The sequence below is a fragment of the Rhinoderma darwinii genome, chromosome 11, assembly GCF_050947455.1.
Source record: "Rhinoderma darwinii isolate aRhiDar2 chromosome 11, aRhiDar2.hap1, whole genome shotgun sequence".
NCBI classification, from domain to species: Eukaryota; Metazoa; Chordata; class Amphibia; order Anura; family Rhinodermatidae; genus Rhinoderma; species Rhinoderma darwinii.
In genome coordinates this window covers 96609587-96635457 of record NC_134697.1, presented here as the reverse complement: position 1 = coordinate 96635457, position 25871 = coordinate 96609587, and the positions used below count along the sequence as shown (strand labels likewise).

At 49.7% G+C, this 25871-nt stretch overlaps 1 protein-coding gene across 4 annotated transcripts; it reads left to right on the top strand.

Moving 5' to 3' along the window:
- Positions 1 to 1978: 1978 nt before the first annotated feature.
- LOC142663399 (uncharacterized) lies at positions 1979 to 25105 on the top strand. 4 transcript variants are annotated; one of them, XM_075842002.1, is made up of 5 exons: positions 1995 to 2053; positions 12417 to 12510; positions 12643 to 12831; positions 21741 to 21864; positions 21949 to 25105. In XM_075842002.1, exons 1-5 carry the CDS (start codon positions 2043 to 2045, stop codon positions 24141 to 24143), a joined length of 2613 nt encoding a protein of 870 aa, XP_075698117.1. In that variant the 5' UTR covers positions 1995 to 2042; the 3' UTR covers positions 24144 to 25105. The 4 variants fall into 4 exon arrangements, with proteins under 4 accessions (XP_075698121.1, XP_075698117.1, XP_075698119.1 ...); XM_075842004.1 differs by lacking the exon at positions 1995 to 2053 and adding an exon at positions 9962 to 10111; XM_075842005.1 differs by lacking the exon at positions 1995 to 2053 and adding an exon at positions 10661 to 11528.
- The last annotated feature ends 766 nt before the right edge of the window (positions 25106 to 25871 follow it).

Here is a 25871-nt window from a genome sequence, read left to right as displayed (position 1 = left end):
TCCACACAGTATAATGCCCCCATAACTGCCTCCACACAGTATAATGCCCCCATAACTGCCTCCACACAGTATAATGCCCCCATAACTGCCCTCCACACAGTATAATGACCCCATAACTGCCTCCACACAGTATAATGGCCCCATAACTGCCTCCACACAGTATAATGCCCCCATAACTGCCCCCACACAGTATAATGATCACATAACTGCCTCCACACAGTATAATGACCCCATAACTGCCTCCACACAGTATAATGCTCCCATAACTGCCCCCACACAGTATAATGCCCCATAACTGCCTCCACACAGTATAATGCCCTCATAACTGCCCTCCACACAGTATAATTCCCCCATAGCTGCCCCACACAGTATAATGCCCCCATAACTGCCTCCACACAGTATAATGCCCCCATAACTGCCTCCACACAGTATAATGCCCCCATAACTGCCTCCACACAGTATAATGACCCCATAACTGCCTCCACACAGTATAATGCCCCATAACTGCCCCCACACAGTATAATGCCCCCATAACTGCCTCCACACAGTATAATGCCCCCGTAGTGCCTAATAAAATAAATACATGGGCTACATTTACACAATACTGAAGAAAAAAAAATGGCCGTTACAAACTAATTACCTGTCAGGCCTCATACACACGATAGTATTGGTTTTGCGGTCCGCAAAACCACGGGTCCGTTGTCAGACCTCAAAAAACCCTTGTTGTGCCTCCGTGTGTCATTCGGACTCACAGATCCACAACAGGTCACCAGTATTGTGGAATCTTCAAATCCAGACCGTAAAATTGCGGCCACAAAGATACGGTTGTGTGCATGAGGCCTCAGGTTTCCATGGCCGTTTTGTGTCAGTGTCTCCAAATTTTCATCCAAGTCCCAACCCCCTGAAATCACTACAGTGCCACAAAGTCCCTGTAGATAGCGCCATTAGGGATCCCTCTAGGAGCGTAATCCCCAGCCAGACCATTGGCCACGCTATAGCCGCGGATTCCGCTTCTGGAGGAGCGTGATGTCATTGTCCATATATGGGCAAAGGCTTTCCCAAGACAGGAGTCCCCGGCAGGAGCTCTTGTGTTTTTTGAATGCTGAAACAGGGAGCTTGTTCAGCATGTCCTGAGGACGCAGATAGGAACATACCACTGGCCACCCGGGACACCGCCCTAAATCTGGGACTGTCCCACTGAATCCGGGACCGTTGGGAGGTATGATTCCACCATCAACTGTGAGCGATATTATCGTAAAGTGGAAGGAACCTCAACTCAGCCATGAAGTGCAGACCACGTAAAGCTAGAGCGGGGGGCCGAGTGCTGAGGAGCAAGTGCAGAAAAGTCACCAACACTCCGCTGACTCCATAACGGCAGAGTACAGACCTCCTCCCGCTCAAAGTGACCTCCGTCTCGTATGTAAGAATAAGCATGAGACTGATTTCACCGCGTTCAGGAGCCTTTACTGTCGTCGCCTGTAGACGCGTTATTGCGACCTCTAGACCGGGTAACGGACGACCTTGCGAATGCGGCATCAACAACCAGGTCCAGGTCTTTACTAGTTAAAGACAAACACAGGGAAGATTGTAAATAATGGGGATTATAGTAGTGATATAGCGGAAGGAGAAGAATCCAGTAGCAGCACAGAGTATTTGAGCAGTTTGCTGATATTGTGAAAAGTAAGACATTCACACTTGCGTACTTTAGGTCTGTATCTAAATGAGCAATGAAATCGTGAAGAAAGGGGGACATATATTTACGTCTTCACTGAGATTTTATGTCTATACAACATGTAACGCTCCAGGAGGAGAGCACAGTGATCGGCAATCATCTACCTGTCCTGTACATCCGCGCGTTCTCTAGTTTCCTTCTCATGACTACATCGCCCACAATCCCGCGGGCTCCGCTCACACTGCTGCTCCCTGGCGGCCACTACCGGTAGACGAGAACTGCCAGACGATACGTGTGGATTGGAACGCAAGAGCCGGAAGTGTGCCGATGACGTATTTCCGGTGGATACAATGTTCTGGGAGAACGTGTGATGAGATGCAGGTGAGTCTTCCCGGTGACGTCACCTCACCCCCATCATTCCCCAGCGTCACCTCACCCTCATCATTCCCCGGCGTCACCTCACCCCCATCATTCTCCAGTGTCACCTCATCCCCATCATTCCCCGGCGTCACCTCACCCCCATCATTCCCCGGCGTCACCTCACCCCCATCATTCCCATCATTCCCCGGTGTCACCTCATCCCCATCATTCCCCGGTGTCACCTCATTCCCATCATTCCCCGGCGTCACCTCATTCCCATCATTCCCCGGCGTCACCTCATCCCCCATCATTCCCCGGCGTCACCTCACCCCCATCATTCTCCGGTGTCACCTCACCCCCCTCATTCCCATCATTCCCCGGTGTCACCTCATTCCCATCATTCCCCGGCATCACCTCATTCCCATCATTCCCCGGTGTCACCTCATTCCCATCATTCTCCGGTGTCACCTCATCCCCATCATTCTCCGGTGTCACCTCATCCCCCATCATTCCCCGGCGTCACCTCATCCCCATCATTCCCCGGCGTCACCTCATCCCCATCATTCCCCGGCGTCACCTCACCCCCATCATTCCCCGGCGTCACCTCACCCCCATCATTCCCCGGCGTCACCTCACCCCCCATCATTCCCCGGCGTCACCTCACCCCCATCATTCTCCAGTGTCACCTCATCCCCATCATTCCCCGGCGTCACCTCACCCCCATCATTCCCCGGCGTCACCTCACCCCCATCATTCCCATCATTCCCCGGTGTCACCTCATCCCCATCATTCCCCGGTGTCACCTCATTCCCATCATTCCCCGGCGTCACCTCATTCCCATCATTCCCCGGCGTCACCTCATCCCCCATCATTCCCCGGCGTCACCTCACCCCCATCATTCTCCGGTGTCACCTCACCCCCCTCATTCCCATCATTCCCCGGTGTCACCTCATTCCCATCATTCCCCGGCATCACCTCATTCCCATCATTCCCCGGTGTCACCTCATTCCCATCATTCTCCGGTGTCACCTCATCCCCATCATTCTCCGGTGTCACCTCATCCCCCATCATTCCCCGGCGTCACCTCATCCCCATCATTCCCCGGCGTCACCTCATCCCCATCATTCCCCGGCGTCACCTCACCCCCATCATTCCCCGGCGTCACCTCACCCCCATCATTCCCCGGCGTCACCTCACCCCCCATCATTCCCCGGCGTCACCTCATCTCCCATCATTCCCCGGCGTCACCTCACCCCCATCATTCCCCGGCGTCACCTCATCCCCATCATTCCCCGGCGTCACCTCATCCCCATCATTCCCCGGCGTCACCTCATCCCCATCATTCCCCGGCGTCACCTCACCCCCCATCATTCCCCGGCGTCACCTCACCCCCATCATTCCCATCATTCCCCGGTGTCACCTCATCCCCATCATTCCCCGGTGTCACCTCATCCCCATCATTCCCCGGTGTCACCTCATTCCCATCATTCCCCGGCGTCACCTCATTCCCATCATTCCCCGGTGTCACCTCATCCCCCATCATTCCCCGGTGTCACCTCATTCCCATCATTCCCCGGCGTCACCTCATTCCCATCATTCCCCGGCGTCACCTCATTCCCATCATTCTCCGGTGTCACCTCATCCCCATCATTCTCCGGTGTCACCTCATCCCCCATCATTCCCCGGCGTCACCTCATCCCCATCATTCCCCGGCGTCACCTCATCCCCATCATTCCCCGGCGTCACCTCACCCCCATCATTCCCCGGTGTCACCTCATTCCCATCATTCCCCGGCGTCCCCTTACCCCCATCATTCCCCGGCGTCACCTCATTCCTATCATTCCCCGGTGTCACCTCATTCCCATCATTCCCCGGTGTATCCTCATTCCCATCATTCCCCGGTGTATCCTCATTCCCATCATTCCCCGGCGTCACCTCATTCCCATCATTCCCCGGCGTCACCTCATTCCCATCATTCCCCGGTGTCACCTCATTCCCATCATTCCCCGGCGTCACCTCATTCCCATCATTCCCCGGCGTCACCTCATTCCCATCATTCCCCGGTGTCCCCTCATTCCCATCATTCTCCGGTGTCACCTCATCCCCATCATTCTCCGGTGTCACCTCATCCCCCATCATTCCCCGGCGTCACCTCATCCCCATCATTCCCCGGTGTCACCTCATCCCCATCATTCCCCGGCGTCACCTCATCCCCATCATTCCCCGGCGTCACCTCATCCCCATCATTCCCCGGCGTCACCTCACCCCCATCATCCCCATCATTCCCCGGCGTCACCTCATCCCCCATCATTCCCCGGCGTCACCTCACCCCCATCATTCCCCGGCGTCACCTCATCCCCATCATTCCCCGGCGTCACCTCATCCCCATCATTCCCATCATTCCCCGGTGTCACCTCATTCCCATCATTCCCCGGCGTCACCTCATTCCCATCATTCCCCGGTGTCACCTCATTCCCATCATTCCCCGGTGTCACATCATTCCCATCATTCCCCGGCATCACCTCATTCCCATCATTCCCCGGTGTCACCTCATTCCCATCATTCTCCGGTGTCACCTCATCCCCATCATTCTCCGGTGTCACCTCATCCCCCATCATTCCCCGGCGTCACCTCACCCCCATCATTCCCATCATTCCCCGGTGTCACCTCATCCCCATCATTCCCCGGTGTCACCTCATCCCCATCATTCCCCGGTGTCACCTCATCCCCATCATTCCCCGGTGTCACCACATCCCCCATCATTCCCCGGCGTCACCTCATCCCCATCATTCCCCGGCGTCACCTCATCCCCCATCATTCCCCGGCGTCACCTCATCCCCATCATTCCCCGGTGTCACCTCATCCCCATCATTCCCCGGCGTCACCTCATCCCCATCATTCCCCGGCGTCACCTCATCCCCATCATTCCCCGGCGTCACCTCACCCCCATCATCCCCATCATTCCCCGGCGTCACCTCATCCCCATCATTCCCCGGCGTCACCTCATCCCCATCATTTCCCGGCGTCACCTCATCCCCATCATTCCCATCATTCCCCGGTGTCACCTCATCCCCATCATTCCCCGGTGTCACCTCACCCCCATCATTCCCCGGCGTCACCTCACCCCCATCATTCCCATCATTCCCCGGTGTCACCTCATCCCCATCATTCCCCGGTGTCACCTCATCCCCATCATTCCCCGGTGTCACCTCATCCCCATCATTCCCCGGTGTCACCACATCCCCCATCATTCCCCGGCGTCACCTCATCCCCATCATTCCCCGGCGTCACCTCATCCCCCATCATTCCCCGGCGTCACCTCACCCCCATTATTCTCCGGTGTCACCTCATTCCCATCATTCCCCGGCGTCACCTCATTCCCATCATTCCCCGGTGTCACCTCATTCCCATCATTCTCCGGTGTCACCTCATCCCCATCATTCTCCGGTGTCACCTCATCCCCCATCATTCCCCGGCGTCACCTCATCCCCATCATTCCCCGGCGTCACCTCACCCCCATCATTCCCCGGCGTCACCTCATTCCCATCATTCCCCGGCGTCACCTCATCTCCATCATTCTTCGGTGTCACCTCATCCCCATCATTCCCCGGAGTCACCTCACCCCCATCATTCCCATCATTCCCCTGTGTCACCTCATCCCCATCATTCCCCAGTGTCACCTCATCCCCATCATTCTTCGGCGTCACCTCACCCCCATCATTCCCATCATTCCCCGGTGTCACCTCACCCCCATCATTCCCCGGCGTCACCTCATTCCCATCATTCCCCGGCGTCACCTCATCCCCATCATTCTTCGGTGTCACCTCATCCCCATCATTCCCCGGTGTCACCCCATTCCCATCATTCCCCGGTGTCACCCCATTCCCATCATTCCCCGGCGTCACCTCATTCCCATCATTCCCCGGCGTCACCTCATTCCCATCATTCCCCGGCGTCACCTCATTCCCATCATTCTCCGGTGTCACCTCATCCCCCATCATTCCCCGGCGTCACCTCATCCCCATCATTCCCCGGCGTCACCTCACCCCCATTATTCTCTGGTGTCACCTCATTCCCATCATTCCCCGGCGTCACCTCATTCCTATCATTCCCCGGTGTCACCTCATTCCCATCATTCCCCGGTGTATCCTCATTCCCATCATTCCCCGGTGTATCCTCATTCCCATCATTCCCCGGTGTCACCTCATTCCCATCATTCCCCGGCGTCACCTCATTCCCATCATTCCCCGGTGTCACCTCATTCCCATCATTCTCCGGTGTCACCTCATTCCCATCATTCCCCGGTGTCACCTCATTCCCATCATTCTCCGGTGTCACCTCATCCCCATCATTCTCCGGTGTCACCTCATCCCCATCATTCTCCGGTGTCACCTCATCCCCATCATTCTCCGGTGTCACCTCATCCCCATCATTCTCCGGTGTCACCTCATCCCCTTCATTCCCCGGCGTCACCTCACCCCCATCATTCTCCGGGGTCACCTCATTCCCATCATTCCCCGGCGTCACCTCATTCCCATCATTCCCCGGCGTCACCTCATTCCCATCATTCCCCGGCGTCACCTCATTCCCATCATTCCCCGGCGTCACCTCATTCCCATCATTCCCCGGTGTCACCTCATTCCCATCATTCTCCGGTGTCACCTCATCCCCATCATTCCCCGGCGTCACCTCATCCCCATCATTCTTCGGTGTCACCTCATCCCCTTCATTCCCCGGTGTCACCTCATCCCCATCATTCTCCGGTGTCACCTCACCCCCATCATTGTCCGGCGTCATCTCATCCCCATCATTCCCCGGCGTCACCTCACCCCCATCATTCCCCGGCGTCACCTCATCCCCATCATTCCCCGGCGTCCCCTTACCCCCATCATTCCCCGGCTTCACCTCATTTCCATCATTCCCCGGTGTCACCTCATCCCCATCATTCCCCGGTGTCACCTCATCCCCATCATTCTCCGGCGTCACCTCATTCCCATCATTCCCCGGCGTCACCTCACCCCCCATCATTCCCCGGTGTCACCTCATCCCCCATCATTCCCCGGTGTCACCTCATTCCCATCATTCTCCGGTGTCACCTCATCCCCCATCATTCCCTGGCGCCACCTCATCCCCATCATTCCCCGGCGTCACCTCACCCCCATCATTCCCCGGCGTCACCGCATTCCCATCATTCCCCGGCGTCACCGCATTCCCATCATTCCCCGGCGTCACCTCATCCCCATCATTCTTCGGCGTCACCTCATCCCCATCATTCCCCGGCGTCACCTCACCCCCATCATTCCCCGGCGTCACCTCATTCCCATCATTCCCCGGCGTCACCTCATTCCCATCATTCCCCGGCGTCACCTCACCCCCCATCATTCTCCGGTGTCACCTCATCCCCCATCATTCCCTGGCGTCACCTCATCCCCCATCATTCCCTGGCGTCACCTCATCCCCATCATTCCCCGGCGTCACCTCACCCCCATCATTCCCCGGCGTCACCTCACTCCCATCATTCCCCGGCGTCACCTCATCCCCATCATTCCCCGGTGTCACCTCATCCCCATCATTCCCCGGCGTCACCTCATCCCCATCATTCTTCGGCGTCACCTCATCCCCATCATTCTCCGGTGTCACCTCATCCCCATCATTCCGCGGTGTCACCTCATCCCCATCATTCCCCGGTGTCACCTCATCCCCATCATTCTCCGGTGTCACCTCATTCCCATCATTCTCCGGTGTCACCTCATCGCCATCATTCTCCGGTGTCACCTCATCCCCATCATTCTCCGGTGTCACCTCATCCCACATCATTCCCCGGCGTCACCTCATCCCCATCATTCCCCGGCGTCACCTCACCCCCATCATTCCCCGGCGTCACCTCATTCCCATCATTCCCCGGCGTCACCTCATCCCCATCATTCCCCGGTGTCACCTCATCCCCATCATTCCCCGGTGTCACCTCATCCCCCATCATTCCCCGGCGTCACCTCACCCCCATCATTCTCCGGCGTCACCTCATTCCCATCATTCCCCGGCGTCACCTCATTCCCATCATTCCCCGGCGTCACCTCATTCCCATCATTCCCCGGCGTCACCTCATTCCCATCATTCCCCGGCGTCACCTCATTCCCATCATTCCCCGGTGTCACCTCATTCCCATCATTCTCCGGTGTCACCTCATCCCCATCATTCCCCGGCGTCACCTCACCCCCATCATTCCCCGGCGTCACCTCATTCCCATCATTCCCCGGCGTCACCTCACCCCCATCATTCCCCGGTGTCACCTCATTCCCATCATTCCCCGGCGTCACCTCATCCCCATCATTCTTCGGTGTCACCTCATCCCCTTCATTCCCCGGTGTCACCTCATCCCAATCATTCTCCGGTGTCACCTCACCCCCATCATTGTCCGGCGTCATCTCATCCCCATCATTCCCCGGCGTCACCTCACCCCCATCATTCCCCGGCGTCACCTCATCCCCATCATTCCCCGGCGTCCCCTTACCCCCATCATTCCCCGGCTTCACCTCATTTCCATCATTCCCCGGTGTCACCTCATCCCCATCATTCTCCGGCGTCACCTCATCCCCATCATTCTCCGGCGTCACCTCATTCCCATCATTCCCCGGCGTCACCTCACCCCCCATCATTCCCCGGTGTCACCTCATCCCCCATCATTCTTCGGTGTCACCTCATCCCCCATCATTCTTCGGTGTCACCTCACCCCCATCATTGTCCGGCGTCATCTCATCCCCATCATTCCCCGGCGTCACCTCACCCCCATCATTCCCCGGCGTCACCTCATCCCCATCATTCCCCGGCGTCCCCTTACCCCCATCATTCCCCGGCTTCACCTCATTTCCATCATTCCCCGGCTTCACCTCATTTCCATCATTCCCCGGTGTCACCTCATCCCCATCATTCCTCGGTGTCACCTCATCCTCATCATTCTCCGGCGTCACCTCATTCCCATCATTCCCCGGCGTCACCTCACCCCCCATCATTCCCCGGTGTCACCTCATCCCCCATCATTCTTCGGTGTCACCTCATCCCCCATCATTCTTCGGCGTCACCTCATCCCCATCATTCCCCGGCGTCACCTCATCCCCCATCATTCTTCGGCGTCACCTCATCCCCATCATTCCCCGGCGTCACCTCACCCCCCATCATTCCCCGGTGTCACCTCATCCCCCATCATTCTTCGGTGTCACCTCATCCCCCATCATTCTTCGGTGTCACCTCACCCCCATCATTGTCCGGCGTCATCTCATCCCCATCATTCCCCGGCGTCACCTCACCCCCATCATTCCCCGGCGTCACCTCATCCCCATCATTCCCCGGCTTCACCTCATTTCCATCATTCCCCGGCTTCACCTCATTTCCATCATTCCCCGGTGTCACCTCATCCCCATCATTCCTCGGTGTCACCTCATCCTTATCATTCTCCGGCGTCACCTCATTCCCATCATTCCCCGGCGTCACCTCACCCCCCATCATTCCCCGGTGTCACCTCATCCCCCATCATTCTTCGGTGTCACCTCATCCCCCATCATTCCCCGGTGTCACCTCATCCCCCATCATTCTTCGGCGTCACCTCATCCCCATCATTCCCCGGCGTCACCTCATCCCCATCATTCTTCGGCGTCACCTCATCCCCATCATTCTCCGGTGTCACCTCATCCCCATCATTCCCCGGTGTCACCTCATTCCCATCATTCCCCGGTGTCACCTCATTTCCATCATTCCCCGGTGTCACCTCATCCCCATCATTCCCCGGTGTCACCTCATCCCCATCATTCTCCGGCGTCACCTCATCCCCATCATTCTCCGGCGTCACCTCATCCCCATCATTCTTCGGTGTCACCTCACCCCCATGATTCTCCAGTGTCACCTCATCCCCATCATTCTTCGGCGTCACCTCACCCCCATCATTCTCCAGTGTCACCTCATCCCCATCATTCTTCGGCGTCACCTCACCCCCATCATTCTCCAGTGTCACCTCATCCCCATCATTCCCCGTTGTATACAATTACAAGTCCCATCATCTCCTGATATAACAAGTCTCTACTACTGGTAACTGCAAACCCCATAATCCCCCAGGTCTCTAAAATTACATGTGCCCATAGTACCCACCACCCTAAAAACATTTGTCAAACATGTTTGTGAAAAAACACTCCCGGTGCTAATGTGTCTTCTCGAAGTCTGAGAAGTTTTCCTGCTTATATGTTTTTAGTTTTTTGGGTTTTGTTTTAGCGGCATTCACCGTGAGATATAAATGACATGTTTACTTTATTCTGCAGGTCAGTACCATTACGGAGATACCAAATTTATATTTATATTTTAATATTTTTACACAATAGAAAAACTTTTTGAAGAAATAAATAGTTTTGCGTTGCCATTTTCTGAGACCGGTTTGATAGATTCTGATAGAGCTGTACTTTTCATTGGTACCATTTTGGTGTAAATAAGACTTTTTGAGCACTTTTTATGAAATATATATATATTTTTTTATAAAGGTAATAAGACATAAAAGAAACAATATCAATTTGGTATCGCCGTAATCTTATTGACCTGCAGAATAAAGTTAACATGTCGTTTTTACTACACGGTGAGCGCCATAAAAGCGAAACCCAAAAAACAATGGTGGAATCGCTGTTTTTTTTCCCATTCCACCACGCAGAATTGTTTTTCGGTTTCCTAGTACATTATACGGTACAGTAAAGGGTGCCATAAAACTACAACTTGCTCTGCAAAAAAACAAGTCCTCATGCGGCGATGGCAACTGAAAAATAAAGAAGTTATGGCCTTTAGAAGGTGGGGAGGAAAAAGACAAAAATAAAATTAACAAAAATTGGTTGCGGACGGAAGGGGTTAATAATCAAGCATTGAAGGCTGTCAGGCATCCGGTCGCCATGGAAACCGATCGGCACTCCGCAATTTTGCGTCAGGGGGGGTGATCAGAGGACAGAGGGAGCCCCCTCCCTCTGTCTAACCGCTCAGATGCAGCTATGGACCGCGACATCTAAAGGGGTTAAACGGCCGGGATCGGAATTATCTCCAATCCCGGTCGTTGCAGGCGGGTGTCTGCTGTATAAAACATCTGGCACCCGTTGCGTATGCTACGGGCTGAGCGTATGAGCCTTCGCCATAATGTGAGAGTGCACACCCGCTGTAGGGCGGATGTTGCTAGGGCGTTAAAACGGTTTTCTTGGATTGTAAAATTAATGACTTATTCGTAGGATAAAGAACCAATTTGTGATTAATGGGGTCCACCTTCCGGGACCTCCGCTGATCAGCTACATGAAGAGGCCGTTCATTATTCTGCCAACCACAGCGCTGGACATTTAGTTGTGGCTGTTCCTAGTACTACAGCTCAGTCTCATCCAAGTGAACATCTCCAGGCCGCTTCCTGTAGATGATCTCATGCTACTGCCAACCAATCATCTCTACCCCTCCCTGCAGTGAGCTGGAGTTTGCACACGCCTGTGAAGTGAGTGCTGCTGCACATTCACAGTCCGCAGCCTCTCGTTCTTTTTTCTATTTATTAGACCTGCATCTGTGACTCTCCAGCATGCTGCCCATAACTATAGCTTATGATAGGTAAGATCTGTCAACAGCCAACTACATGAGGCCTGGGCAAGGCATTATGGGACATGTAGTTACAAGAGAAACTGCCTGCAGATTATAGGTGGAAGAACTCTGTAATAATGTGTCTAATTTAGAGGGTAGGGGGAATAATTTCATCTGGCTGCTGGAGTTTCCCTTTAAAGGGGTTGCGCCACCATAGCGGTTATTTCTATGCTTGCTACCTTTTATATAAAGCAAGGCACACCCTGGCGTTATTAGTGCAACCTGCTTGTACATTTATTTTTTTCGTGCCCAAGCATGCGTGGTCAATTCTCTACTTTGTAGTCACCCAACATGGCGCCGCTCGCCCACGTATGCGCAGAGTTACAATTAGATCCCTCCACCTTGGCTGGCTTTATTCAAATTAAGTGAAAGGCGGGCATGCGCAGGGGATATCTGACACTATCATATACAAATGCCCCCTGTGCATGCTCGGCTTTCCCTGAAATTGAATAGAGGTGAAGGGTCTCGTTTTAGTAGTGCGGCTCCCACCGGTCCCCCTCTGCTGATTCACAGATGTCTCCCTATAAATATTAATAGAATAAATTATAAAATAACTCGGTGATAAACAGATTTGTGCAATTAGGGGTAAATGTGCCACCCATCGCGGTACCTTTACACTGTGGATCAAACAACCTTATATCACAAAATAATGATGGGAATACCTTGAGATGTGACTGTCCACTAGTACTAGGCGAGGGCTACAATGTAACGACGATTGTATTTGCTTCACATTCTGTATTGTTTTTAGTCTGTCCATAAACCAATACAACATGGAGGAGAGTCAAATGACTGAGAAGATACTGACTCTCACCCTGGAGATCATCTGCCTTCTCACCAGAGAGGTGAGAGATTCTAAAAATGATTCACATGTCATCACTCTCATCTTTATTAAGCAACTCAACATCACTAAAAAGGTGAGAGATACTGGGAATAAATATACAGTGATGTTTATCGGTGTCTTTATACATACACAGGACTACACAGTAGTGAAGAAGATGTGTGAAGAGTGTGTGAGCCCCGGAAGCTGTCCTCATATGTCTGGAGGATGGAGCAAGACCAAGAGCCCCATTGTGGAGCTTCCACCTCTTTCACTGATACATGAGAGAAACAACGAGAAGATTCTGGACCTCACCCACAAGATCATTGAGCTGCTGACTGGAGAGGTGGGCGCTGCTGGGAATGCTGGGACATTAAACACTTCCCAAAATTTGTTGCTACTGTTCATCATGATCGGCAAGGGGTGGCCACATTTAGTCGAACAGTTACGACAAGCTGATGCCGCGGGCTCAGAAGCAGAACCTTCGCCCATCAGTGGCGGGCGTCAGCTGTATATCAGCTAGAGACAGCAGGGACCAGATCTAGCTCCGATCCCCACCAATAAACCTCTTAGATGCCGTGGTCGCTATGGACCGCGGCATCTAAGTGGTCTGCAGCCGACGGGACCGCGGGGGTGCCGATCGTTGCCTAACAATGGCCTCTCGGTCTGCCAAGTATGGAAGCCTATTAGGCGCTCCCAGAGATGGGGCCTAATAAGCTTGCTGTCCGTGTAAAACGGACTGTTCTTAGACATTGCTCTACATAAGCAGTGCCATGTATTATAATAGTGATCAGAAGTTCAGGCCCTTAAGTCCCCTAGTGGAACTAAATAGAAAAGTAAAAAAATTTAAGTTTCAAGGAATAAATGTAAAAAAAAAATAATAAATCGCAGTTTTTCACTTATCAAGTCCTTTGTTGTATGGAAAAAAAATAAGAATATTATGTTATTTATCCTGCATGGTGAACGCTGTAAAAAAAATAACTAAAAAAGAACGCCAAAATTGCTGTTTTTTGGTCACATCGCCTTCCAAAAATGTATCCCATATTTTCCAAATGGTACCAATAAAAACGTAAAAATTTAGGGTTCTCAGAACATAGTGACACAAGAAATACATTTTATCGTGGAAAAAGTTGTAAAATATAAATATAAATTTGGCATCGCCGGAATCGTACTGACCCGCAGTACATGTCATTTATAACAGACGGTGAATGCTGTTTTCTGGTCACCTTACCTCCCAAAATATAGGATAGAGGGGCGTGGCCAGCAGTCGATGGCGCCGGTCGCATAAACTGAGAGCTCCGCGCCCTGCCACGCAGATCCAGCAGCCTACAGCGGGGAAAGGTGCCTCATATGGGGAAAAAAAGACCCCAAGGGTCTAGACTCACCCCTGCAGCACAGCACCAGGTCGCCGCCGCTCCACCAACGATCGACGGCTACTTTCTTCGGCGGCAAGCCACGCCGCTCCCTCAGCCGCAGCCATCTTGGACAGCCTCGTGTCAGAAGGAAGGGGAGATGTCCGAGCAGGGAGAGGAGACAGTGCCCCACGTACAGGGTAAGCTGAATAGCCGGATGGCTAAAGTTCACCCTCCCAGCTCCCCTAAGCTGTCCTCCACGTCGTCCTGTGAACAGCAGGGAAGGGGGTCCCCTATCCCAGGAGCAATGGAGGCCAGGCCACGAGGAGCATCAGCTCAGTCAGAGGCCACAGTACACCTGCTTGAACCACCAATGTCACAGCCCTCAGCACAAATGGCCCTACAGATTTGGCCTGCACCTAAACCCCAACGGCCCACGATCCAGCAGCCGGGGAGGAGAGACGATCTGGGGGATACACCATCTTTGACCCCCTATGCCCAGGCCCCTGTATATGCCTCAGATTCTGACCTGGAGGATTCAGCCTCACTTCCTTCAGATGTGCCCCCTATGTGGAGGGAATGTTTCTCACAGTTGCCCACTAAAGAGGACTTTAAGAGTATGATACAAGAAGTGAAGGCAGCTTTTCGTTCAGAATTGGCGGGGGTGTCGCAGCATATACAGCAGATTGCTACGAGGGTGGAGGCTCTAGAAGATGACCACGATGCCACTAGGCGCCATGTCTCTGTGATACAGTCTTCAGTGTCCTCCCAGCTGGCGTCCATTAGAGATATGCAACTGCATCTAGAGGATTTGGATAACAGAGGTCGCCGTCATAATATAAGGATAAGGGGCATACCGGAGCCCTCGGGGTCTGAAGATCTTCCCATCGTGTTAGAGACTATCTTTAACGACCTTTTGGGTGCACCCCCGTCTAATCGGATACCGCTTGACAGAGCGCATAGAGCACTGAAACCAAAATCCATTACATCTCAGCCCAGAGATATCATCTGCTGTGTCCAGGATTTCCGCACTAAGGAGGACATTATGCTTAAAGCCCGTCAGCGTAAAGACCTGGAGTATGCCGGTGTGCCGATTCAGTTATTCCCGTATCTTTCCTGGATTACGTTACAGAAAAGACGTCTGCTTCGTCCGCTTCTCGCAGCCCTACGGGACCACAATATTATTTATCGATGGGGGTTTCCGTTCTCCCTTACAGCCCGAAGAGATGGTGTTTCTGCAACCCTGAGGTACCCAGGGGATTTGCCTCATTTCTGTGACTCCCTTGGTATACCAACGCCCAAGATGCAGAATTGGGAGACTCCTTTGCCGCCTTCGTCTCCACCTCCAGTCTGGCAGTCGGTCCGAAATAAGCGGAGGACCTCTCCAAGACGACAGTCTAACCGAAGTTCACCAAGACCTGATTTGAATTGATGGACGCTGCGCAGATACACGGCACCTCCGTAATATATGTGAAGGAGCCTGGTCACCCATACCAGCTGCTCCCTTCGCCAGTTGCACTATCCTAGGCTAAAAATGCATTTAGGATTATATTTCTGATTTTATGTTGTTTCTCTTTAATTCGTTAACGTAAATTGTGGCAGGGCGCGATTGCCCGGGATACACTTGGCTCTTTCACCCCCTTTTTGTTTTTTCTCGGCCTGTACGTATTTATACGTACTTTTGTACTAGGTTCCTCGACTGTTGAGACCCGACCTCTTTTTTTGATAGGGGTAATTTGTTTTGCAGTTCTCCCTCTGTTTTTAGAGAGAGTTGCAAAGGGTAATATTGTATTACCAGTTTTCTTTTGCTTTAATATCACCCGCCCCAGGGTATAGTATTCTCCCTGGTAGTATTTTCTGAGTGTGTTTGAAATTCATTGATCTCATGCATTTCTTTTTGTTCTCACTGCAGATATGTGTATTGTCTCCCTGGTACGTCTTTACCCCAGTGTCTTTCCCTCCCCTCCTACTTTCATCCGAAATAACACTTGAGACGACAGTGAATCCTCCAAGAACCTCCAAGGTAGAAGGACGCCGTAGAACACTGCTTGCTTTGAAACCGACAGGGGACTGGCCCCGACATAACTGTGAGCTGTATACATCCGCACTTTCCACATCATTCTTTGCTCTTTCATACATCTTTGACCATGGTTAAATTTGTCACACTTAATGTCAAGGGTCTCAACTCCAATGTGAAGAGACGCTTGCTTCTCAGGGAGTTGAAATCGCTTGGAGCGGAAGTTGCTTTTCTGCAGGAAACACACTTAGATTCATCCGGAACTTTCCAATTTGCCCGAGGGGCGTATCCTGCTGTGTACTCTGCCTCGTCAGGTCGCAAAAGGGAGGGGGTGGCCATTTTGATAGCAGCTTCCTGCCCCATACAAGTTCACACCTCACATCTAGATCCGAAAGGCAGATATGTTATAATAGAGGGGACTTTGCTTGGACAGCCCATTGTTTTATGTAACGTTTACTCTCCTAATACCGCACAGATTCCATTCCTACGTAGACTCCTTTCTAAACTCCAGAAGCTTCCTAGGGGGGCATGGCTGGTGGGAGGAGATTTTAATGTCCCGTTCTCCACGTCCATGGATAGGGTCTCTCTTACACACGCTACTCCGACGCCCACCCTTACAGGACTTTCTACACGTTTTAGGCAACTAATTAGAGAGCACCAGCTCTATGATTTGTGGCGAGTGGATCACCCAGGTGATAGGTCCTATACCTTCTTCTCCCATACGCACAGCACTCATACACGCTTAGATTACTTTTTTGGTAATGTCCCTGCCCTCCGTGCGCTCCAGGGGGCGAATATAGACCCCATCTCTTGGTCAGATCACGCACCAGTTTCTGTGTCCCTACAGATAGGGAAACCAAATACGAGAGTATGTCATTGGCGCTTAAACGAAACTTTGATTAAGTCCCCCGCTCTTAGGGACAGCCTGGCCGGACATATGCGGGAATTTTATGCACTTAATGAGGGATCGGTTCCTTCAGTATCCACTCTTTGGGAGGCGCATAAGGCGGTGATGAGAGGGCAATGCATAGTAATGGGATCTAGATTGAAAAGAGACTCTCGGGCCAAGCGGGTGGCTCTCCATCGGACAATTACTAAGTTGGAGAGAGAAATGGGGATTAAACCGGCGGTCCCGACACTACGGAAATTGATAGAGGCTAGAGCACAACTCAAGGACTTAGCTATGAAGGGGGTAGAAAAGTCATTACTATACACAAAAAGGAAATATTACGACAAAGGTAATAAGGCGCACTCGCTTCTGGCCAGACTATTGCGGGATCAGGCGACTGTTCGTACTCCACAGGCGGTTCGGGATAAGGCGGGCATACTCCAGCATCACCCAGACACGATAGCCACACTTTTTCATGACTATTATAAATCCTTATACCACCTGCCAAATACCTTACCACCTGATCCGGCTCGTCGGAGGGAAACGCTGCAAGCATATCTCTCTTCCTGTGCTCTCCCTAAACTGAAAGATGAGGAGCTTTCATCCCTGAATGCCCCGATCTCTGCGGAGGAATTGTTTGATATATTGAAGGACCTCCCTAGTGGTAAGGCCCCTGGACCAGATGGCTTTACATATGGGTATTATAAGACCTTTGCAGAGATCTTGGTTCCACGGATGGCTTCCTTATTTAATGAATTCCTACAGCGTTCTCCCATCCCTCAAACATTCCTGCATTCTCATATCACGCTGATCCCTAAACCGGGTAAAGACCACGCAGAGTGCTCCAATTACAGACCCATAGCCCTTCTGAATTCGGATCTAAAAATTTTCACCCGTCTTCTAGCTAATAGACTCAATGTTTGGCTCCCTTCTTTGATTCACAAAGACCAAGTGGGCTTTGTGCCTCTTAGGCAAGGAGGAGACAACACACGAAGGGCCCTTGACCTCATTGATGCCCTCCAAAAGCAAAAGGAATCGGCGATCCTTCTTAGTCTAGATGCAGAGAAGGCGTTTGACCGCTTGGGATGGCCATTTATGTTCGAAACTCTAAATTCATTTGGGATTTCGGGCCCTTATTTGACAGCACTGCGTGGTCTCTACTCCAAACCAACAGCGGCAATTAAACTCCCACACTCCACCTCCCCTCCGTTTCAAATCTGGAATGGTACACGTCAGGGGTGTCCCCTATCCCCACTTATTTGTGCTATGCATAGAACCTTTAGCAGCTCAAATACGGAAATCCAGGGATATAGCGGGGGTCCAGATACAAGATAAAGAGTTTAAGGTTTCCCTGTTTGCAGATGACGTCCTCTTGACTATCACTAAACCTCATACCTCCCTCCCTAACCTTACTACAGTTCTCCGTAGGTATGGGAGGCTGTCAGGATATAAAACTAATACATCTAAAACGGAAGCGCTCCCTCTTAATGTCCCACACCAGGAGCTCCAGCTACTCAAACACAACTACACCTACAACTGGAAGGAAACCTCCCTGACTTACTTAGGAGTTCAACTCACTCCCTCCTATACGTCGGTTTACAAGGCTAATTTCCCCTCTCTGTTTGTAGAGCTACGTCAGCTGATGGCCAGGTGGGATCCTCTTCCCATGTCATTTTTTGGGCGCATAGCGGCGGTCAAAATGACCTTGCTCCCTAAATTACTGTACTACTTTGAGACTTTGCCGGTAGCAGTACCTATGAAGGAATTGCGGGCCATGCAGTCTTCTATCCTCAGGTTCATATGGCACTCCGGCAGACATCGAATTCCGAAATCAGTTTTAATATCGGGTCGATCTGCGGGTGGGCTATCGGTCCCTGATGTGGTGAAGTACTACTGGGCGGCACACCTCCGTCGCATACCCAGCTGGGTGTCTTTAAGGGCGTACAATAAATGGACCGAAATAGAGAAGCTATGGATGGCCCCGGTCCACCCAAACTCCCTGTTATGGGGTGACCCACTGGTAATGCCGACTGCATCTTTATTGGGTCCCATGAGATTTCAAAGGGAGGTGTGGGAAACCTGTAAAAACCGCTTCCATTTGGCATCGGGTTGCCCGCCCTTGACTTCGGTACTCTACACTCCCACTATTCCGGGGGGCACTACCTCCCGAATAGTCCGATTGTGGACGGGAATTGAGGTATTTCACCTGGCTGATATGGTTGATCCCCACACGCAAGAGCTTCACCCGTTTTCATACTTTCAAAAACATCATAATATTCCCTCCGCTGCGTTCTTTCACTATCTTCAGGTTAGACATTACATGCAGCAAACTTTTAGATCCACGCGGGTTACTGCACCTACAAGCTTCGAAAGGTTATGTCGGTATGCTACCACCACTAGGGGGCTTATCTCAGCCATTTATGCATTATTGCTATCCCCGGAGGGTTCCCCTCCGCCTGGGCATAGATACATGTTGAAGTGGGAGGCCTTACTGAATAAATCCATCCCGCTCTCATTGTGGCAGATTATTTGGTCGCAAGCAGCTAAAACCTCCATCTGCACTGCATATAAGGAAAACCAATATAAAATCCTTATGTTTTGGTACCATACCCCTGCCTTTCTGCATAGCTTCAATCCGGGTATTCCGTCGGATTGCTGGCGATGTAGAGGTCAGAGAGGTGATCTGTTCCATATTTTCTGGAGCTGTTCACTGGTACAACAGTATTGGTTGGAAGTTAAGAACTTGGCATTGGCGGTGTTGCAGCAGGATATTCCCTTAGACCCTCTTCATTACCTCCTAAATGTTCCCCCTAGGTCTTTGGGGAAATCACCAGCTCGACTCTTTCGACACTTTCTCACAGCCGCTAAGACGTTGATAGCATGGAAATGGAGACAGACAACCCCTCCCTCCCACATCGACTTAGTAACTAGAATTAGGGAAATACGTACAATGGAGCATATGACGGCCTCTATGGACAATGAACTGGACAGGTTCAAAGTGGTGTGGGACCCGTGGGACAAGTATTGGATACAGGGAACTCAAGATTAGGTGGTAGGTGGAGCTCCGACTATCCCCCCCCCCCTCACCCCCTTAAACCCCTGTGTTTTTTCCCAGATGTTTTGTCTGTCTATTGAAAGTTACTGTCTTACTATGTGAATTGCATGGCCCTTCATGCTGCTCTAAGTTATATGTATATTTTTGAAAAATTTTCAATAAAAACACAGTTGAAACCAAAATATAGGATAAAAAGTGATCAAAACATCGCATGTACCGTAAAATGGTACCAATAGTAACTACAGCTCGTCCTGCAAAAATACAGCCCTCATACCACTACATCTATGAAAAAATAAAATAAGTTAAGGCTCCAATAAGTCAGGTAATAAAAATATGCAAGGCCCTAAAATTAGGGAACCAGGAAGGGGAGAACCCAAATATATCTGCTGGAAGCAAGGGCGCCCGTATTATACCAGGAAGGGGAGAACCCAAACATATCTGCTAGAAGTGAGGGCGCCCGTATTATACCAGGAAGGGGAGAACCCAAACATATCTGCTAGAAGCGAGGGCGCCCGTATTATACCAGGAAGGGGAGAACCCAAACATATCTGCTGGAAGCGAGGGCGCCCGTATTATACCAGGACGGGGAGAACCCAAACATACCTGCTGGAAGCGAGGGCGCCCGTATTATACCAGGAAGGGGAGGGCCCAAACATATCTGCTGGAAGCGAGGGCACCCGTATCATACCAGGAAGGGTAGAACCCAAACATACCTGCTAGAAGCGAGGGCGCCAGTATTATACCAGGAAGGGTAGGGCCCAAACATATCTGCTGGAAGCGAGGGCGCCCGTATTATACCAGGACAACACTTCCCAGCAAAATTCCCCAAGGTGCGAAGTGTGGACCAAAAGGGGGATAAGGAAAGACACCATTTATCAGTGCGATACCGGCCTGTGCAGAAAGGATTGCTCCACAGCGTAACACACATCTATGGATTATTTTATTGTTTACCCCCTTATTATACCACCTGACTATGCCCCTGATGTACTCCGCACAGTTCACATATGCCCCACATTGTAAACTGAAATACCAGTAAAACTCAAAACAAAACTACTACCAAGTAAAATCCACGCTTCAAAAGCCAAATGGCGTTTCTTCCCTTCTGAGTCCTACAGCATTCCCAAACAGCAGTTTACTTCCAAATATATAGCACTTCCATTCCCGGGAGAACCCTTTTAACAATTTTTTGGGGTGTGTGTCTCCAGTGGCATAGGCTGGGCACAACATATTGGGCACTGAAATGGCATATCTAGGGAAAAATATGCATTTTCACTCTGCAAAATGCACTGCGCACTAATTTCTGGATAACACCTGTGGGGTCAACATGCTCACTACACCCCTAGATAAATGTCTTGAGGGGTATCGTTTTCAAAATGGGGTCACACCAGGGGGGTTTCCACTGTTTTGGTCCCACAGGAGTTTTGAAAAAGCGACATGGCGCCCAGAAAGCGATCCAGGAAAATCTGCACTCCAAAAGCAAAATGACGCTCCTTCACTTTTGAGTCCTACTGTGTGTCAAAACAGCAGTCTATGATCACATGTGGGGTATTGCCGTACTCAGGAGAAATTGCTTTACAAATGCTGGGGGGCTTTTTCTCTTTTATTCCTAAATACTTTGAAGGGTACAGTTTTTAAAATGAGGTGATTAATAGGAGGTTTCTAACATATAGACCTCTCAAAGCCACTTCAGAACTGGTTCCTACAAAAAAAATAGATTTTGGAAATTTTCTTGAAAATGGGAAAAATGATTGCTAAACTTATAACCCTCTGAACGTCCTAAAAAAAAAAAAAAAAAAAGACATATTGGAAAAGTTAATTTGTAATGATGGGTCAAAACAATGAATGTATTGACCAAAATTTACCTCTAACATAAAGTACAATGCGTCACAAGAAAACAATATCAGAATCCCTTGATTGATGACTGTATTATTATATGTTTTAGGTTCCTATAAGATGTCAGGATGTCACTGTCTATTTCTCCATGGAGGAGTGGGAGTATATAGAAGGACACAAGGATATCTACAAGGACGTCATGATGGAGGACCACCGGAACCGCACATCACCGGGTACGAAACGTAATAATGACCAAAAAATATAATAGAGAAACTGGGAGTTATAAATATTTAACTATCTGCAACTTATTCCACCAGGTTTACCTAAAGATGGCACAAATGAATATCCAAATATGCGGATTAAGGGGGAACCAGTCTCATGTGATGGAGGAACTTTCATAGACTACAACATTTTGGCACTCAAAGATCATACACAACAATATCCATCTTCTCATATTAAGGAGGAACCATTGTCGTGCGATAGAGGAAACTTAGAAGACCCCAACATTTATACTACCACAGATCATACACAACATCCAACTACTCATATAAAGGAGGAACCATACTCCTGCCATGGAGGAACTTTAGAAGACCCTAATAGTTCTTTCACAGATCATACAGAACATCCAACTACAAGTATAAAGGAGGAACCATACTCCTGCCATGGAGGAACTTTAGAAGACCCCAACAGTTCTTTCACAGATCATACACCACAATATCCACCCACTCATATTAAGGAAGAACAAGACTCAAGGCAAGAGAAATGTATCACAACCTCCATTATTTACACACCTACAAATCATACACAACAATACCCATCTACTCACATTATGGGGGAACCAGTCTCATGTGATGGAGGAAATTCCTCAATCACCAATATTCATATATCATCAGATCATACACCACAATATTCTTCTCCTGATATTAAGAAGCAACCAGCCTCACAGGGAAAGGGACAACTTCCAGACCCTGATATTTATTCACTCACAGCTCATACACAACATCCACCTACTCATATTAAGGAGGAACTCGTCTTATGTGATGGGGGAGAAAATGTCACAGTCACCAACAGTCATAAAACCTCCAATTGTTCATATCGTTTCTCAGAACCAGTCACATGTGGGAGAAGAAGCCTCTCAGACCCTATTATTTATACACCCACAGATCGTACACAATACCCATCTACTCATGATATGGAGAAACCAGTCTCATGTGAAAGACGAAACCACACAAACACCAACATTTGTCCATCCTCCGATCACCTCGTCTCATTTGAAGGAGAAAACCTCTATAACAATTATGGATATATCTTCACAGAACATACATATACACATCTCAATAGAAATAAATTCATTCTAGAGGCTGAAGGTTCTGTAGAAGATTTTATGGATTCCTCAAACCACTTGTTTGGGGCTTCAACCTCAGTGGAAGGATTTTCGACAGAAGGAGGTCTTGCCGAAATCCAATATGTATCTAATCATGTTCGATCTCCAGACTGGTATTCAGCTAAGGTGAAGAGGCATGATGTATTCCTTTCGAAATGTGTAGAGTATGAAAAACATTTCTGCAAGGTGTCCCGTGCCAGGATCTGTGGAACCCACCTTACTGAATGGGCATTTAACTGCTCGGAATGTCAGAATTGTCTTAACACCACCCTTAAGCTCATAAGACAAAACCTTAAACATCGAGAAGACAAGGAGAAGCCTTCTAAGAAGACTTCATCTCATGCTAAACGACGGACAGAGAAGAAAGAATTTGCATGCCTTGATTGCGGCAAACATTTTCCCAATAAACGTTACCTTCTCACACACAGGAGAGTCCACTCTGAAGAGAACCCTTTTCACTGTCCAGCTTGTGGTCAAAGTTTCGAGGATCAGGAAGGTTTTGTGGCTCATCAGAAGAATTCTGCCTGTGACAGGCCATTTTCCTGTTCCGAATGTGGGAAGCGATTTAAAAGTAGATACAATTCGGAATATCACAAAAAAATTCACACAGAAAACAAAAAATATCTGTGCCCAGTGTGTGGGAAAAGTTTTCGAAAACAATCTTGTTTTATTGTTCATGAGAGGACTCACACTGGGGAGAAACCCTATGCATGCCCTGAATGTGGACGGTGCTTCAGCCAGAACGCGTCGCTGATCTCCCACCAGAGACTTCATACAGGGGAAAAGCCGTTCACGTGTCTCGAGTGCGGACGGAATTTCACACAACGGATCAGCCTAGTGGTGCATCAAAGAGTTCACTCTGGAGACAGACCTTATAAATGTCAAGAGTGCGGGAAAGGATTTACCCAACGCATTGGCTTGGTCCAACATCAGAGAAGACACACGGGGGAGAAGCCGTTTACTTGTTCAGAGTGTGGAAAGTCGTTTACGCTCCACGATAGTCTGGTGAAACATTTGAGGACCCATACTGGGGAGAAACCATACATCTGTTCAGAGTGTGGGAAGCGTTTCTGCCAGAGTTCACAGCTCACTGCCCATAAACGGTTTCACCATTCCACCCATGTGTAGTATTATTCTCTAGACATAGATTCCGTCAACTGGAGAAAGAAACGGTTGGTTGAATTGTACCACAAATTTTTATTTATTTTGCCCTGAAATTGGAGATTGGTGTAAGTTTAGAAGAACATGTTGTGGGGCTCATCTGACGGTAACGGGTGATGAGCCACTTTTGGTTATCCACTGCTCAATTTTCTAATTTTTTTTAGTACTTTTCTAGAAGTCATAGTTTTGTGTTGCAAGTGGCAAAAAGTTGTAGAGCAAATGAAAAAGGATTTTTATGGAAATGATCTTCAAGAAATGATGACACGCTAAGGTGGACATTCTTGGAATCCCCCCACTATCTCTTGGGAATGAACAGAATGAATTTTAGATGGGCAGTGATGTCACCAGTCCTCTCCAGATAAGTCCACCCCTTCACTGTGACATCATCAACACTCCTCAGATAACCACACCCTCTTTGGCTACTGTCTTCACTTTTCCTTTTGGGTCCCGTGAGGCAGGACAATAGACCGGTCATTATCCCTCCACCTATTTTAGTTTCACTGTAGGGCGTTAAACAAGATGTTTCTTTCTAGACTAGTCTATGGTGTAGCCTATAAGGGTGCTAGATGTCAGCACCTGGGCACTTTTAACGATAATGTCCCTTTAATATTTTAGACACTCGGGTGCTTACTCAAATTGTCACATATTGGAAATGATCTGAGTGACCAAATCTTGAAATATAACAGATTACAGGGCTAATATTTCAATGAGAACTACCAGAGTCCCTCAATGAGAACTACCAGAGTCCCTCAATGAGAACTACCAGAGTCCCTCAATGAGAACTACCAGAGTCCCTTAATGGGAACTACCAGGGTCCCTCAATGAGAACTACCAGAGTCCCTCAATGAGAACTACCAGAGTCCCTCAATGGGAACTACCAGGGTCCCTTAATGGGAACTACCAGGGTCCCTCAATGGGAACTACCAGAGTTCCTCCAGAGTTCCTCAATGAGAACTACCAGAGTCCCTGTACTGCTCAATAAATATGGGAGGAAATTTTCCTCACCACCATATTTCTCCTATTGGAGCTAGATAGTATATGGATATCGATGTGGATGGTCATTTAAACCCACACAATGTCCCTATGACAAAACTGAACTGGAAAAGGGCAGGAAGTGTTGTCATGAGGACGCTAAAGCACTTTATTTTTTTTCTTTTATTACTATTACAATTACACTTTATATTTATTTATTAATAATATTTTAATATTCAGTCTTTTTGCTTGTTTTTAATGGGACACGTGCCGTCTAAAGCACTTTAAGGGTTTGTTTGGGTGACGCTCACTGCTTTTGCTTATTTTTGTATATTCGTGAGCCTTTTGGAGATCATGAGAAGTTTTTGCCTTGACACTGATGAGGGTTGTAGTGGAATTCAAGGATATGTAAACCATTTACGTCACAGTTTTGATCAATAAAATGTTTTCTAGGTCGATGCTTGTAGAACGTTATTCTTATATGTTGTGTTTCTGTAATATATCTACTAGACCAGTCCTCCAGGTCTTCAACGGAGTCAAAATTATGAGGGAAATAGGAGGCTTGTACAAACTTGAAGCCACCAGCCTGTAGCTCTTGGTGGACCATGTCGTTCCGTACCCCTTAGTGGACCTGAAGCTCCGTAAAGCTTTCTTATATTACAGTGAAACCCCTTGAGAGAACCACTCAAATTTGCATTGAAAAGTCTTCTAATGGTAGGTGGA

Coding starts and splice junctions, on each gene's coding strand:
- LOC142663399 (XM_075842002.1), top strand. Junction 12,832..21,740: donor TTGAGCTGCTGACTGGAGAG/GTGGGCGCTGCT, acceptor TATATGTTTTAG/GTTCCTATAAGATGTCAGGA. Junction 21,865..21,948: donor CCGGAACCGCACATCACCGG/GTACGAAACGTA, acceptor TTATTCCACCAG/GTTTACCTAAAGATGGCACA.